Below are 14,191 nucleotides of genomic sequence, written 5' to 3' on the forward strand. Positions count from 1 at the left end.
CAAAACATTTACAATAAAAAGAAACAGCAATGTATACATTTTTCACTCATCAGTGGAAGTTAAGATCAAAATCATGTTTCAAAAACAATGAAAGATACCAGGTCTATGAAGAACCAAGAAGAGAATAACACTTAAACATCAAATTAAATAAGAAACATACACCAGAAGTATAAACAACACATGCTTACATTCTCTGGCCATGCCTTCATTCTCTTGCCTATATTGCATCCAAAAGTCAGGCCCGCTTCTTCACTTAAAGTATGAAAGGTGTGGTTATGTACAGTCATAAGTTTATATTTGTTAAAAAATTAACCTTGGCTTTGTGGAGATGGTTAAAATGGTTTGGCCTAATGCTCATGAGGGAATGACACCGGTGGCAAATAGAATGATGAGGACAATGATAATCACCACGATCACTCCTATGATTATCATCATCTTCATATTTTTCCACCAGTATTTTCGGGCCACGCGTGTGGATGTCCTTTGGAACGAATCCGCCTGGGAAGTAACAAAATGGTATACCAACATCAAATAACAGGAGTGTTTTGAAGCATCATTTATCAGCGACTTAAGCGACCAGCGATATTCACAAGAACTTAGATGAAAGCAGCACTCAAAACATACATTTTTGTGTTAGAACGAAAATGACTAAAGGGTGAGTACTGGTTTAGTTCAGGATCATCACCATAGCCTATCATTTTAGATGGAGATCAAGGTGCATAACTCCCATTCTATACTTCTATAAGAGAGATACCAAGATATTTTCTCATTGATAGTGCCACAAGTCCAGCATCTTGTCCTGGAATGCAACCATGTCATCTGATTTTTAATCCAGTGAAGGCTGTATTAGTGCAATAATTTATTACAGCACGTTCCTCCAACTGGAATGAAAAGCACATTTTCAAGGTGCACATCTCTTGTTGATTTACAGAGAGCTAGGACTGAAGAACTTTACAAACAGGGCAGGCTAACATATTAAGCTTGAAATGGGTTAAAAAAAGAAAGGATCAACAAACCCTTCTTTTTTGGTCAAAAGTGTTGCTATGTTGTGCTATAAACAAGCAGGAAATGAGTTGGAAAGGCTTTTATTTGAGGTCTTTAGCGGGAGACTTACAGTTATCTGGAGGTCATCGGTTTTGCAAATCAGATCATCCAGTTTCTCCCCTCTCTCCATGACTTTGTTGATGTTGTCTTTCAGGATTACTTTGACATCATTGACCTGATCCTGAACTTGTTCAAGCTTGGTTGGCCCTGCTGGTTGAGCACTGACATCAGCCTTAGAGAGATAAAAAGACAGCACCTTAGAAAGAAATGTAATTCAATTCAAAATGTAGAGTTCAGAAAAAGGGTAGATGAGAAATTGTACTTACATTTACATTTATTTATTTAGCAGACGCTTTTCTCCAAAGCGACGTACAAAAGTGCATACAGTAAGTATAGCGACAGTACTTGAAACCAAGACTCAAAAAGGACAATAACAAATACTCTTAAAATAAAACAATTGATCAAATACCCCATGCCTTTAGGGTGATAAAATGCAAAAAACAGTGTAGGGGGTGTACCAGGGCAGTTCCGAAGGCTAAGTGACAATAATTATGACAACGGATCGTTTTGATTTCATGTTATGTAATTCATTGTAAAGCACAGCTTCACTATCCCACACTGCACTCTAGTCATATTTTTAGGGTGTAATTCAGAATGAAAGCAGGCTAAGCAATATCAATCAGCCTCTGAGTTATCACTGGACCATGCACCCAGAGAACGCTGAATTATTTCATTTTGAATAATGGAATATTTTCCATCCAGTATCATGGCCCATCTGTATTACTGACTGACTGTATTAATGTATTCTTAGACATGTAGATGTAAAGTATTACAGACGTGTTAAAGCTGACTTACTGTATCTCTAAGGGCATTTATTAACAGAGCAAACAAATGTTCTCTTATCACTGGTGCTTTCTGCCATTCCCTTTTTAACACGTTATTGACATTTACTCCCTCCAGCATTCAGTGCTTTCACAGTACTGTAAGTTCCTTGTTGAGGTTGTTCATCCAAGTTACTTGTAAGTCATAGACAGAGTACATTTAACCCTTACACTTAGCAGTCACCTTTACAGCCGGTCTCATTTTAATGCTGTCAGCATTTACTTCATTTCCTTCCACCACTGGATAGAGTTCCTCCTTCCAATATTATGTTTGTCACAGATTCTAAAAAGCCTCAAAATACAATGCTCACAAGACTTTCAGCACAGCATTTTAGTACAGATATCATGTTTTTGTATTGTACACTTGTACTGTCTCCTATTCTAGAAGTAAAATTCTATGCTCACCTTTTCTCCTGGTTGCTGTCCCTTTAAATGCTAGCTTTAGCCACAATGCAAACATTTTAACCGGATCCAGTGCCTTCCTAAAGGTTAACTAAGTGCTGTACATTTCCCTTTTTAAATGTTAAAAAACAAAAGCCCCACCACTTACCATGTCTGTAACGTAAGGCACTTCTATGGAACGCTGATCCGACTAACAACAAATTATCAAAATAACTGTTAATATTTCACAATGGCCTGCTCAAGCTTATTATCACAGTCAAGGACTAAGCAGAAGGCCTCCAGCAGCTACAAGCTAAGATATTTGTCTGAGTAAACAGGTACAGACAATTCAACACAGGTTTCCTGCCCTGCCCTGCCAGATCATACATTAACCACTGTTGGTGTACACGAGAACTCTGATTGGCTACTTACATGTCTGTTATCTCTATTCTGACCTACCAAGTACAGACCTAGCACCTGATTCAGGTCAGAACTAAGCTCATATGGCTGGTCAAAGGCTAGTTCCTTTATCAGAGAGCTGCTGACAAAGGTACTGCTGTATAAAACAGCTAGGTCACTTCCTCCATCTGTTTCCGTAGTTGATGAGTGCAGAAACTCTCCATTGCTCTGCTTTATAATGGAAGTACTGTCTCTTCCCGTGAAGAATTTGAGTGGTTAAAAATATCAATGCTTTACATATGGTTCCCACACACACTGAGATCATTTAGTGTTCGTGACAGTAAGGACAGGCTGCGCAGAATAACTGCCTGTTGTACATTCTCAATAATGTACAATGGATGGCTCATCGTAGCCTTCCAAGGCATTGATGGTCAGACATTTCCTGAATTTCACCACCTAAAGATTCATAAACTAGCACTGCAGCTTTTTCTATATTTTTATTATAGTCTTGTGTTTGTTTAGCAAACACTCTCATCCACTGTAACTTTTAATTAGTACATATTATTCAGTTCTACCCCTGGATGTTTACTAAGGTAATTCATCTTAAGTACCTTGCCCAAGGGAATTGAACCAGCAAAACCTGGGTTATATGCACTGCTCCTCACCACTACAACACACTGCTCTATCAGTTTAACAACAGCACTGAATTTCCAGCCACAGTGTGAGACTCATGCTTCAGTTAAATTAGAGCAATAAAAGAGACAGGCATTTTGTCCTTTGATCTAAAGCAATGTGAGTGTCTCTATACACTGAGTCATTATGATTTGTCAAAAGAAATAGGTATTTGGACACGCCATGGATTGAGGAGTTTCAGGAGACTTGTCTTTGTTTAACCCATACATTTGTTCCTCTTAGCCCGTTCTTTTATTGTTTATTCATTTGCAGTGACTTACATTTCACACATTGTCAATACATGCAGCTTCATCTTAACAGTGCAGACAGGCTGGGTACCCCAGGATACAAGCCTAGGATTATACTTACTTTCAAATAACCATGTCTAGCTATTCAGCTGTTTATGAATATACTACCATAGTAAAACCTGTAAATTTGTCTGGACACTTGTGACAGACCCATGCATAGAACTTCTTTGTTTCAGACAGTCCAGGGTTTGTCTGTCCTGTACATGGAGTGATGCAGTTGACAAAAACTGAAACACCAGAGTACGCAGGTCCACAACATATATGGCAAGCGCGAGTGCTTGCACATTATGTGACACTTGAGTGAAATACGCAGACCTCTTCCGGACAGTGCGTATAAGCATGCTTTGCCTTGCGTGTAGTATGAAGAGCCAATGTTGTCGCACCTGTGAGACCAGTGACTTTGAAAGGCATCACATTGAAGGTGTACATTTGTCACATCAACTTAGTAACATTTGCAGCTTGCTGTAAAAATGGCCACAGAAATTGGGAATGTGATGTCAGTCTCTGGAAAAGAGGAGAGGTTATTGTAGGGTAGGTGTGGGGAAAAAGCTCACACTCAAACATAATTTTGCAGCTGTATGAAGAGCAAGGCAAAGAAGGAGAACCATGGCAAACTGTGGTAGGAATTCAGCAGGTCCTGTGCGTGTAGGCAGAGGGAACTTCATTGAATGGGATGCCCTGTGCACAAGCATCTCTTCCCTGATGAGAGAAGTGACAGCCATAATGGCATAAACTCATCCACCTATATTTTCTCACATAACTACGTGTCCTCTTGCTACAACACTGTCCCAGATACTAAGTATGTGAATGGGAAGTAACCAAAAATTATGTTAAAATGCTTGCCACATTGTGTGCACGATGAAAAAGCTTAGCAGGGCTGAATGTGGCAATAAATTAAAACTACCACCCTGACCTTTTGCAGACAAATCTATGATCTCTTAACTCAAGCGAATGAGAAAGAGTGGATTTATCACCTTTGGGGAAGTACTCAAAAACGTATTCATTCAGCTGTTAATTCTTCAGGACACACAATTAAAAAAGCTTAACTGGACTTAATTCAGCTTTACCACAGGCATTTTGTACTGTACCAGTCACACTGGATATCTGTCAAATGACAAAATGCAAATACTTTTTTTGCATAAAACAGAAATGCAAATAAAATAGCTGAATGCAATTTTTTAAATATCTTTCAAAACATTGTGACAAATTGCAAAACACTTAATGCAAGGTCAAAGGAAAGAGCTAAAAAACTCTGCCGTGGCAGCTATAGCCTCTACACTTCACTTACCGGCTCCAAGTACTGAATACTCAGATAACAGTTAACAATAACTGTTCAGATAACAATACTCAGGTAACAGCTGACTTCACCACATTTTACAAGCTGCTGTTTCCGCAGAGCCTTTTTTTCGTTGGGATGGAGCTTATTAATATTTTTTTTCTGTATTCTCACATGCAGATGCATGCAGATGCAAATATGTGGGGGGGGGGGATCATTATACAGCTATGTAATAATTAAATATGATGTTAGAACAGCAATTTGGATTTGAATTAGGGCCTTATGGAAGAATATGGCAATTGAACGGGTGATGAGTTTTGTATGAATGTGTGAGAAAATGAGTCAGAAACTGTTTGGTCTTTTTAAGTATTACACACAATATTTTGAAGAATGTGAAAGAACCTAGTGGAAGTTTTGTCATATGTCTGATGAAGCTGTCAAGCAATAATCAGCACAAAATGTAACCAAGAGTCAGCAAACTTGCTTTGCACGTGAAGAATATAAGTCAAATATCTAGCTAACAAACAACCTTGGAAAATTTTAAAAATCCACTTAGGCTAAGTCTACATCTTCAATTCTTAATTTAGCAAAAGAATGTCAGAAACTGAGTAGGTTTGTTTTGGAATAGTGCTTGTTAAATTTATGTGAGGTCATGTCACCCAAATTGTTCAGTCTGCATTGGCCTCATTTTGATATCAATTATTTAAATGGAAGGTCTATTTTTGCAATGTGTGTGTAACTTGCCATTTTTGACAGATAATATAATACAGCTGTCTCCAGGTGGGTATTCATAATTAAGTGGCCCCACATGAAATAAGCCTTTATTACACATGCAAGAGGTCTGCAACTCTGCGAGTACGACCAGAACCCGCATTTCTTCGAACAACTAACTCAAATGACGAACATCATTCCCAGTCAAGCTAAAGGCAATTCATCCCTAGCTCCACAGACAACAGTGCTAGCCAAACAGTCTCAAGGAATCACCACTGAAAGTGCTCCGCTACCTGCTTCCCTAACATTAGGCTACTGAGTCTATGCCTAACTAACAAAAGTGTGCCACCTTTGCCACCTGTTTAGACTGGTAAAATCATGTTGGGCCAGGCAAAACACAGCTTTCTCTAAAAGATAATGTCAGTTTCTTCAAGTGGGAGTTGATAAACAACTGATCCAACATGAATGGACCCTTTAAATACAATGAAAATGACCATGTAACAAGAAAATATTCATATATGCCAACTTCTCTGACCATATAGATAGGAAAAATGATTTTGGGCCAGGCAAAATACAACTTTCACTAGAAGACAATGTTCATCCCTTTAAGTCACAGCTGATAGATGAGTAACCCAAGATGAATTAACCCTTTAAACACAGTGGAAAATGCCTGTGTAACAACAAAATAACTGTAAAATCATTTTGGGACAGGCAAAACACAACTCCCCCCTAGAGAGGTCCTCAGGAGGGAATGGAGAAATGACTGGTCCGAAATTAATTAACCCGTTAAATACAATGAAACTTGAAACTTTGAAACTTGAAAATAGTCATATGCGCCAACTTTGCTGTCCATTTAGATAGGTAAGATCAGTTTGGTAAGATCAAAATACAACTACCCCAGGTAAGATAATACAGGTGTCCTAAAGAGAAACCTGATGAACAACTTGCCCGACATAGAGTAAACACTTCAGTGCTTGCTACCTTGACCACAATCCAAGCTGGCATCTGCGCAGACCTGATCTGCGTGAACATCCACAACGTTGTACATCGCATGTAAACACAGATAATTCCGTTTTAAATTGTCCATTAAATTGGTAAAAGTGCCAATTTTGTCAAATAAAAACATGTGTTTCTATGCAATAGCCCGTTGGATCGGTTTATCACAGAAAACAGCACATGAGTAAGAATCTGCGGATTAAAACCCACTTCAGTTCTACCGAGCGGCCGATTAAGATGCCAACTGAATAAAACGCTACAAGTGAAGAGCTAACTTCAGCCTCGTCTTACTAGAAGCAGGCCTAGGCTACATAAAACATCTCTGGAGCTAGCTGGTTGGCGACATTTCTGGTGCTGAACTGTGCTCTCATTTACTTACGTAATAAATTAAGGAGAGTCCATTGTCCGCTAGCTAGCCATCTGGTACAACTACCGAATCCTGAACGTTTGATGCAGTCTGAGTTCATTGGAATCCTTAGCGTACGTTTAGTTAGCTAGATAGCCGAAAATGAACCACACCGGGTCCGGCAAATCCAAAGGAAAAACATTCCTTTTTACCTCGGAATCCGTCGGGGAGGGACATTCGGGTTTGTTACATTTCTTCTAATTTTTTACTTGTACTTGGGGATGATATTTGCTACTTTATCACACTACCTAGCAGGTTACTTACAACTTTTACAGTAATCATATTTGGCTAGTGTAGACACAAATCTCTCGAGAATGAATGGATTTAACAGCGCCTGTCAGGGAACTGTAATATAAATGTTTATTCTGATTTAAGATTTTATGTTATTGTGAGATTATAGACCTATATATAGTCCGTTACCTTATAGTCCGTTTGTGGCTGTTCCTAAGTTCTTTTTAGGCTTCTATTCTGTTTGACATGCTTGAAAGACAACAATTAGGGAAGCAGTTTCGATTTAAAGACAGGGAGTAACTACCGCTATTCCGTGACAACAGCGTTTCATATTTAGTTGTTTTAAGATCACATATATGTTTATGAATTTATGTTACTTGTCGGTTAGGCTTGGATATCTGCATGGATGTGTGATCACCTAGTGAATTTCTACAGCCTCGTGTGATCATGTCATGACATGCCTGAAGTTACCTTAGCTAGCCTCTAATACGCCACAGAACAGCGCTAGAGGTTTTATAACCAGTCCTATTAATCGTAGTCACAAATGTTGCTTTTGACGTTTATGTAATCGGGAAAATGCAAAACTTTTTAAATATACCTACAAAGTTTCATGATCCATGCAGCATAGCTGTAATAGTATCATTATAGCTTATAGTCCAGGTCCATGCAGTTTTTTCGGATAATACAAAGGTAATCTAAAGCAAAGGTTTTATCACCGTGAATTGCCTTAATAAACTATTAACTGACCTTGAGTCTTATGTGGGACATATAGTTTATTACTGTGAGCAAAGTAATTTCTGAGGATCTCATCTGACCTGGCCTTAAGAGAACATACAGATAAATTCATAAGAGAACATGTAAGAGGCCTGTTTTAAGGCATTAACTTTTTTCATAATTATGTTTTTACCCATTTCTACCAAATACGTTTTTGGATAGGTTTGTATTCTGAAAAATATATTGAAGTTGAGTAACTGTATTAGCACATTACTAGTAAAAATGACTCGGGGATAACCTCTTGATGTCTACAGACTATATACAATACATATATACTGTAATCCCACTTACTCATTTAGTATTATAATAATTAGTAGGGATGATATAAGAGTATACAACAGATCAGAGTGACATTTGTGAGGTTCAGTTCTCTCTGGAAAATGCATTATGCTGTATGTTCAGTGACAATTTCCAATGCAAAAATGTGTTACAACAAATAAAATTAGATTGAGTTTCATTTACTTTATTCGTTCATTACACTTGTTGTTTTTGTGGGTCTCTTGAAGGACAGTAGGGATGTTTAAAAATATTTTTTTACAATGTGAATCTGGTAACTTGTAACTTATATTGAGTGACATAAGGTTTCACTATGTTTCCTTAATGGCATTTATTTCCAAATAAGGACAAGTGTTAATGAGGCAACTTTTTCTGACAGTGTTTTTGTCCAAAAGACTGATCACCTTGCCTTTACTGATATTATTTTTCAGATCATATGTTCAAAACAGAAAGTACAAATTTCTATTTCCTGTATTTATTTATATCTACATATACACACATACTATGTCACAGTATCTTTATTTTTTCTCATAGATAAAATGTGTGACCAAATTAGCGACGCTGTGCTTGATGCCTACCTGGCTCAAGATCCTGACTCCAAAGTGGCTTGTGGTAAGTTCTCCGAACATCTTCAGAAAATCATGGCTTGTCACATTTAATTTTTTAACAGGTAAGAGCAGAGCTGAACTGCTGTTTGGGCAGTACACTGAGGTGGATACCCTCTGGACCTGAAAGCAAATCTTACATTCTTCCATTATTTGATATTCCGTCACTTGTATTGAAGACGTGTGTCGTCTCATCTCGTCAGAGGCTGCATAGAATAGATGATGGGTGATTTCAGTTCTGGCTCTTTGTATCTTTGCATAGTGTGGACAGGCATTGTGGTCATGGGGGTTTTGGTAGAGCAAGTTTCTGCCTTCCTCATGTATCCTGTAGGCTACACTGTTAAGAGAACCACGGTCCTGTAATCCTGTATCTGACAATGTTAGAACTGGCAGCAAAGGAGAGTTTGTGGTGCAGGCTCCTCGGGGCTCCAATTAAGATGATCATAGTGTTACTTTCCTAGGTTTTGCACTGCATACTGTTCTTTTCCAAGAGGATGGATGTGTTAAATTCTCATATTTTGGCCTGTTTACATAATTCAACCCATGGTTCTCATTTTCTCAAATGCAAATACAGCATATTCAGAACCCAGCTGTGAAATCCAGCTGTCACCTTATATGTCACCATATAAAGTTTCTGGTGTGCATATGAGAATCACATGTCATGTTTTATCTGTGGCTATGATAATGCAGAGTGTTTTTCCTTTTTTTTGCCTGGCTCTGCGTATGGAAAATGAATCTACTTTTCATTGTTTCTGTAGAATGTGTGGCAAAGACAGGCATGATCCTGCTGTGTGGAGAGGTCACATCTAAAGGAAAAGTGGACCTTCAGGCCATTGTTAGAAACACCATTAAAAGTATTGGCTATGATGAGTCCTCCAAAGGTAAAGTATAATGAATTTGAATTTAGATGATTAATTTCATGATGCATTTATTGAACTATTGTATGTGGGTTACAAAGGCTAAAATGAGTGGATATTGTTGGACTGAAAGTTTGAAGGTTTAAAACAAGCAAGATAACTGCTCTAAATTAGATTCAATGAATCTGTACTCTGTTTTACAAAAACAGTCCAGTTCAGGTAGATTTCACAACTGTCAAGGAAACATTCACAGCATTTAGGACCCATATTTGATAATGTGGTGTCACAGAAAGAAGTACAGGTTAAAGTTAACTCTTTGATTTGATTACTTTGATTAAATTAACCCCATCAAAATATTTACCATAAACAAAGTCATTCTCTGGCAACATTGTACAGTTTTAAGGGACCGTCTCAAAATAGTCCCAGTATAGTGCTAGAAGTTAAACAACTCAAAACCAGATGGGTATAGAGATTCATACAATTATTCTGTCATGCAGGTTTTGATTACAAGACCTGCAATGTCCTGGTGGCCATTGAACCTCAGGCCCCCGAGATTGCCAACTGTGTATTTGAAGGCAGGAATGAGGATGACATTGGTGCTGGAGACCAGGTGTGTTGTCAGGAATTTACCTCTATCAAAACTGTCACGTGAGACATTTAATGAATTAGAGGATGTTTTTGATTTAGTGTTATCGAGTCATTTTCAGTCAGTTATCCAGGGGACATAACTGATTTACATTCAGCCAAAACCCAAACGGTCTTGAGGTAAACAAATTAAACAAATCTTCTAGTCTAACAATGGCCAAATGAAGAAATCTACTCCCTTGTCCAGGGTTTGATGTTTGGCTACGCCACTGACGAAACGGAGGAGTGCATGCCATTGACCATCCTCCTGGCTCATAAGCTCAATGCCAAGATGAAGGAGCTCTCTCGTAATGGAGTGTGCCCCTGGATAAGACCAGACTCCAAGACACAGGTAATTTAAGTTCCCTGGAATGCTTTGTTAAAAGCAATGGTTTTCAGCATTACAATTTTAAAAAGCCATAAACTACAGGGAACAATATTCTCTCACATTTTCCATTGTGCGATGCAAGCAAGGGACACCTCAGTTACTGAGACATTTTCATGTTTCAGGTGAGATTTTCAGTGAGAATTTAAAATATATATTTATAAAACCTCAGTGATGTAGATGTGGAACTCAATAAAAATATAAACAGATTTAGTTAAAAAAACAACAATGAATGAAAAGACAGTTACCTAGTACCCATATGATTAAAGAAGCAGCTGTTATTTGGATATTTGGATCACTGTTAACAGGTCACGGTTGAGTACCGGGAGAACATGGGTGCCATGGAGCCACTGAGAGTCCACACGGTAGTCATCTCTGTACAGCACAGCAGTGATGTCAGTCTGCAGGAGATTCGCCAGGACCTGATGGAAAAAGTGGTCCGAGCTGTGATCCCGCCTAAGTACCTGGATGACAGGACCATCTACCACCTTCTGCCCAGTGGGAAATTCATCATGGGGGGCCCACAGGTAAGACAAAGCCTTACCTGTTCATTGCTGCCTGACACACAGGAGCACAAAAGCATTTTTCGTCTTGCAGAGTTTCTGCATATTCTATACCAGTAGCATATATTCCCATTCATGATTCATTGATATGAATTAAAGGGATATGCTGTTACTACACATTATGTAACTCATACATAATGTTTTAGACATTTCAGTCAGAAATGACAGATTCCTATTGGTCTCTTAAAAGGGTGATGCAGGACTTACAGGTCGGAAGATAATTGTGGATACCTACGGTGGCTGGGGTGGCCATGGAGGGGGTGCTTTCTCTGGGAAGGACTGCTCCAAAGTGGATCGTTCTGGAGCTTATGCAGCCCGCTGGGTTGCCAAGTCCCTTGTTAAAGCCAAGCTTTGCAGGAGAGTTCTGGTCCAGGTGAGGTACTGATATCCTAAGCCACAGTTACATGGACATACTGGACAAAATGGACACCATAACCATTCCAGATCAGACGTGTTAAATCAATCTGCACATTGCCTGAAATAATGATTAGAATATGGACAAAATAATACCTGTTGTATTTGCATGCTGTCCATGCTTGGGTAATAGTAATCTTGTAAGTCTGGTAAGCTCTTGTAAATCGCTCTATATAAGAGTGTCTGCTAAATGACAAAAAATGCTGTAGTTCAGTGTCCATTGCAGTTGGACATTAAGACCTTGTATCTAATAAAGTGGCATGAAAGGTTGTACAAACAGGACACCACTAACCACATATGAACGACCATCAGTGCCACAGTTAGTGCTGAGGTTGTAAGCGCGTGCCTAGATTGAAATGTAAGTGCAATGCAATATGAACAGGCTAAGCATTATACCATTCCATGTGCAATACTAACACATTCCCTAGGTAAACCTCCTCATATCCAATCCCTAAAGTTATCAAGTATGTAAATAGCTTTAAAAATTAAAGTTTCTGCATAAAAGAGTCTAATGATAATTTACAATTGGAGAAGGATTCACATTATACCAGTGTACACTGATGCACAAATAATGGTTAATATCTCAACTTGCGTAACATCTCAAAATTTTGCTGCTGAGCAGTGCGGACATTAAGCAGGTTACGCTGTAGCACAGACATCGAAAGAAACACATGTACTTGGTAATATTTCTGAACTCTGAATTTGCTGGATCTGAAATCCCTGTTCCCACTTTGTGCTCATAGGTATCCTATGCCATCAGTGTGAGCCACCCTCTGTCCATCTCTGTGTTTCACTATGGCACATCCACCCGGGATGAAGATGAGCTGCTACAGATTGTGCAGAAAAATTTTGACCTGCGGCCAGGAGTCATTTTGAGGTCAGTCTAAATCACTCTTATGTTTTTGTAAAGCTATGATGCCCATGCAGTCTTTTCCTATTAATACTAAAATGAACAAAATCGGCTGTACCGAAGTATGTTATGTTTAAATGGTGAATTAGAAGTAAAAATATGACACTTCAGAAGGTGGTCTTCCTCTTGTTTTGGAGTCGGAAATCCATAGCACATTAATAACTGTGAGATGTGCTCCCAAATGCATCTGTCAGAATGGCTAAGTCATACAGATGAGATTCGGGTTTGTATTTTTGCTGTGTCATTTACTAGCAATGACTGGGAGTCCATAGTGGTAGAACACAGTTGGCTTTGTTCCACCAAATAACTCATTTACTTGTAACTCATTACAAACACATGACCCAGTACTCAGTACTAATAATAGGCAAAATAGGCAAAACAATTTACCAGTAATATTTGAGCTATTTGTGGTTTTTCAGAGTAAACTGAAAAGAAAAATACCGGTAACATGACTGATAACATGATAAAGACTAAAATGTAAACAGTTTAATACAGTACTTGTACCTGTGAACAAAGATGAGATTCATCTGCTTGAAGTATAAAGTGGTGTCATTCCTTTAGGGGTAGCCTGGTAGGATCTTTTTATTTTTATAGAATGCTAACAGGTTTTCTTCATGGTGTCACAGGGAGCTCAATTTGAAAAGGCCCATCTACCAGAAAACTGCCTGCTATGGACACTTTGGAAGAGAAGAATTTCCTTGGGAGAAGCCAAAATCACTGGTGTTTTGATCATGTGGATATTTCTTCATGAATCTTTAAGTCAATACGTTAATACAGTGATTTTATATTTTTGAAAGGATGGATATTAAAATCATAGACATAGCTAATATTGTTGCAAATGTATAATCTCTTTGTGAGACTGTGAATATAATGTTTAATAATCGCCTGTAATTAAACTTATGCAGATCTTGTATTGATTTTTAGTGCTAAAATTTGCACAAATTTTGACTAATATACACAGAGTGTATCTGGATTTCTATTTTAAATATTGATTTACATACTCAAGTAAAGAATAAATAGCTTGCCATCTTTGTTTTATGATTTCATTTGTTGTTTCATATGTTTTGTATAAAATAGAAATGTTAAACCAAATGTCACTCTTTTGCTAATGAATTAAGAATCATATTTGGTAACGCAAAGCTTATGAAATTAGTGCTGACAGTGAGTTCTCATAGATACTACACAGTGGTATGAAGTAAATAATAATGTAAAGAAGGTGACTTTCTCTCTTTTTCTTCCTTTGTTCGTGTGAGAATAACGACACTAAACACAAATGTCATCATATCTGACGTATATTTATCCAGCGAACTCTGGGCATGGGCCCTGTGTCTGAATCAATTTCCAACACCACGCTGGTAGCTTTCCCACTAAATATAACTGCAACTAACTACGTCAATCACCCACTCTAATTATGGAGATGTGACAGCACGTCAATGATAGGGGGCAATGTCATTTTTCTCACTATGTTATTTTTCTGT

General features: G+C 38.2%; 2 protein-coding genes across 2 annotated transcripts; one reads left to right on the forward strand and one right to left on the reverse strand.

Moving 5' to 3' along the window:
- Window positions 1-185: 185 nt before the first annotated feature.
- si:ch73-234b20.5 (uncharacterized protein LOC449923 homolog) lies at window positions 186-2,618 on the reverse strand. Its single transcript, XM_036529805.1, has 3 exons — window positions 2,476-2,618; window positions 1,115-1,276; window positions 186-498 (listed from the first exon to the last, which is right to left on the reverse strand). Exons 1-3 carry the CDS (start codon window positions 2,476-2,478, stop codon window positions 355-357), a joined length of 309 nt encoding a protein of 102 aa, XP_036385698.1. The 5' UTR covers window positions 2,479-2,618; the 3' UTR covers window positions 186-354.
- Window positions 2,619-7,072: 4,454 nt separating this feature from the next.
- mat2al (methionine adenosyltransferase II, alpha-like) lies at window positions 7,073-13,442 on the forward strand. The gene is made up of 9 exons (XM_036529803.1): window positions 7,073-7,255; window positions 8,890-8,967; window positions 9,719-9,841; window positions 10,315-10,427; window positions 10,650-10,793; window positions 11,135-11,353; window positions 11,580-11,762; window positions 12,547-12,680; window positions 13,340-13,442. Exons 1-9 carry the CDS (start codon window positions 7,177-7,179, stop codon window positions 13,440-13,442), a joined length of 1,176 nt encoding a protein of 391 aa, XP_036385696.1. The 5' UTR covers window positions 7,073-7,176.
- Window positions 13,443-14,191: the final 749 nt, after the last annotated feature.

Source organism: Megalops cyprinoides, chromosome 5 (assembly GCF_013368585.1).
Source record: "Megalops cyprinoides isolate fMegCyp1 chromosome 5, fMegCyp1.pri, whole genome shotgun sequence".
NCBI classification, from domain to species: Eukaryota; Metazoa; Chordata; class Actinopteri; order Elopiformes; family Megalopidae; genus Megalops; species Megalops cyprinoides.

What these genes read in the sequence shown, in the direction of transcription:
- si:ch73-234b20.5 (XM_036529805.1), bottom strand. An exon ending in CCGATGACCTCCAGATAACT is followed by an intron (nt 499 to 1,114) that starts GTAAGTCTCCCG and finishes GTTACTTCCCAG; the next exon opens with GCGGATTCGTTCCAAAGGAC.
- mat2al (XM_036529803.1), top strand. Translation starts at nt 7,177, where the DNA reads ATGAACCACACCGGGTCCGGCAAATCCAAAGGAAAAACATTCCTTTTT. An exon ending in CTATGATGAGTCCTCCAAAG is followed by an intron (nt 9,842 to 10,314) that starts GTAAAGTATAAT and finishes TCTGTCATGCAG; the next exon opens with GTTTTGATTACAAGACCTGC. An exon ending in GACCAGACTCCAAGACACAG is followed by an intron (nt 10,794 to 11,134) that starts GTAATTTAAGTT and finishes CACTGTTAACAG; the next exon opens with GTCACGGTTGAGTACCGGGA.